Below are 2,364 nucleotides of genomic sequence, written 5' to 3'. Positions count from 1 at the left end.
GAGGCTGAGCTTTATCAAACTGCGTGGGTAAGCTTAAATATCAAACCAGTCTTGTCATGTTATGTGTTCAAACACCTTTGGTGAAGAGTAAATGCTTCAAAGTGCATTTTGTCTCCCCAGATGAGCTGCACCGACTCCCTGGCTGGGCGATATCCATCATCCTCCTTCATCCCAGCCGTCTCCCAAAGCAGCTGCACTGGGACGGGCTGTTCTCCAGGGCCTGTCCCCAGCCACAGCACGGTGTCACCATGAGCAGTCCTTCCACCGCTGCTGGCCCTGATTGGTAAGAGCTGGCCCAGGATCTGTACAACTCTCAGCATTGCTGCTTCTCTGTTGTGGTGGGGAAACAGCCCGAGAGGCAGAAGTGGTGCGGGTGTGGTACGGATGTGGTGATGTGGTACCCACGGGCTGCGATAGGCGGGTGTCAGCCGAATCCCCGGTGGCACAGAGCCTGGGTCTCTGCTGGGAAAGGGTGGAAGCTGGCTCCAGCATTCGGGCTGTGAACCTGGAAGCAGGTCTCCCTGGGCTCTTTTCCTTTTGCTTGCCTCCTTCTGAAAGGAGGGATGTGTCCAAGTGGGTTAAATGTATTGCTCGTTGTGCAGATGTGTGTGCACTTCCCCTTGGTCTTTTTCAGAGCGTCTGAAGAAGTGCAGAAGGAAGCAAAAACACTCTCTGCAAGCTCCTGGCTCCAGTTAATGACAATGGATATTTGTAAGACACATGAAAACGCCTCGAAATGCAGTGCGAGCACCATGGAGTGCTTCATGGTCCTCAGCACGCAAGCGCAGAAGATCAGCATTGCCACGCTGTGCGGGCTCTTTGGGACACTGTGCATTTTCGAGAACTCCTTGGTGCTGTACTTGATCTTCTCCTCCCCTGGGACCAGGGGAAAGCCTTCCTACCTCTTTATCAGCAGCCTGGCCTTGGCTGACATTCTGGCCAGCATCATCTTTGTCTGCAGTTTTGTTAACTTCCACGTCTTTAATGAAACTAATTTTTCTAAAGAAATGTTCCTGCTGCAGCTGGGAGGGGTGAACACATCCTTCTCTGCCTCCCTGAGCAGCTTGCTGCTGACAGCTCTGGACCGTTACATCTCCATCAGCCGACCCTCCGAATACAAGCTCCTCATGACAAGGAAGAGAGCGTGGATGGCCCTGGGGGTGCTCTGGGTGACATGTGCCACCATTGCTTCCCTGCCCCTCCTGGGCTGGAACTGCTGCACGCTCAATTCCACCTGCTCCGAGCTGTTCCCGTTCGTGGATGACAACTATCTGTCGAGCTGGATCTGCTTGATCATGGTCCTGCTGGGGTGTATCGTCTACGCCTACGCGCACGTGCTCTGGAGGGCTCACCAGCACGTGGCCTACATGGAGAAGCACCACGTGCAGGTGGGAAAACAAAACACCAGGATGAGGATGGATGTCATGCTGGCCAAGACCCTCGTCATGGTGCTGACTGTCCTTGTCCTGTGCTGGTCTCCAGTCCTCGTTCTCATGATCTACAGCATCTTTGCTAAACTGAGCAATCACCTGCGCAAGGTGTTTGCCTTCTGCAGCACCCTCTGCCTGCTCAATTCCATGGTGAACCCCATTATTTACGCCCTGCGGAGCAAGGAGCTCTCTTCCTCCCTACGGAGGGTCTTTTCTCAGTTCCGGAGGCAGCTGAAGGCGTCGGAGGAAAGCCCAGAAGCAGAGAGCACCCACAAGTCCTCCGTGATAGAGACCGTCTGCGAGGACATGCGCGTCACGTAGGGGGGCAGCTGGGGAAAGTCCGCGCTCGGGCTGGCAGGGAGAGTCTGGATCACTTCTCCTTTGGATTGTTTTTCTTTTCTTATGGGGGTTGTGGGAGACGAGGGATCAGATGCCTGGCGTGGAGCCAGCTCCCGCTGATGTTATTCTTAGGCGCTGGGACACGAAGTGCACAGGATCACACAGGCAGCCGGTCCGCGAGCTGCAGATATCGGTGCTGTGTCACAGCGTGCTGGCTGTGCGGCAGCGGGTAACGCCATGCCCAGAACAGCAGAACAGATCCCAGCGTTTATGCCAACTGCTCCTGCCTGGCCACCACTAACCTCCTGACCTATTTCTCTTACATTCAGTGATGCCTCCATTACCCTTCCTTAAAATACAGTTAAACACTCTGCAGACCGTCAGTTTCTCTAGAAATCCCCAAGAACTCTTTAAACCTCTTAACCAGGCACGGGCAGAGCGGCACAAGCACCGTCAGCAGAGTGCTGATAGCGCATGGCTGCGTCTCTGAGGTCCGTCGATTTGTACCAAGCGTGAATGCTGTCCTGCAGTATTAGCAGCACAGTGGCAAAAGGTCTGCAGGTCCTGGGAACGGTGCAGGTGGTTTCTCTGGACT

At 54.7% G+C, this 2,364-nt stretch overlaps 1 protein-coding gene across 1 annotated transcript; it reads left to right on the top strand.

The window, feature by feature from the left end:
- The first annotated feature begins 701 nt into the window (after positions 1-701).
- On the top strand, positions 702-1,751 carry CNR2 (cannabinoid receptor 2 (macrophage)). Its single transcript, XM_010085225.1, has one exon. It carries the CDS (start codon positions 702-704, stop codon positions 1,749-1,751), a length of 1,050 nt encoding a protein of 349 aa, XP_010083527.1.
- The last annotated feature ends 613 nt before the right edge of the window (positions 1,752-2,364 follow it).

Source organism: Pterocles gutturalis, unplaced genomic scaffold (assembly GCF_000699245.1).
Source record: "Pterocles gutturalis isolate BGI_N339 unplaced genomic scaffold, ASM69924v1 scaffold44000, whole genome shotgun sequence".
Classification (NCBI taxonomy): Eukaryota; Metazoa; Chordata; class Aves; order Pterocliformes; family Pteroclidae; genus Pterocles; species Pterocles gutturalis.
Note: the sequence above shows the minus strand (reverse complement) of the source record. Positions and strands in the feature narration are given on the sequence as shown.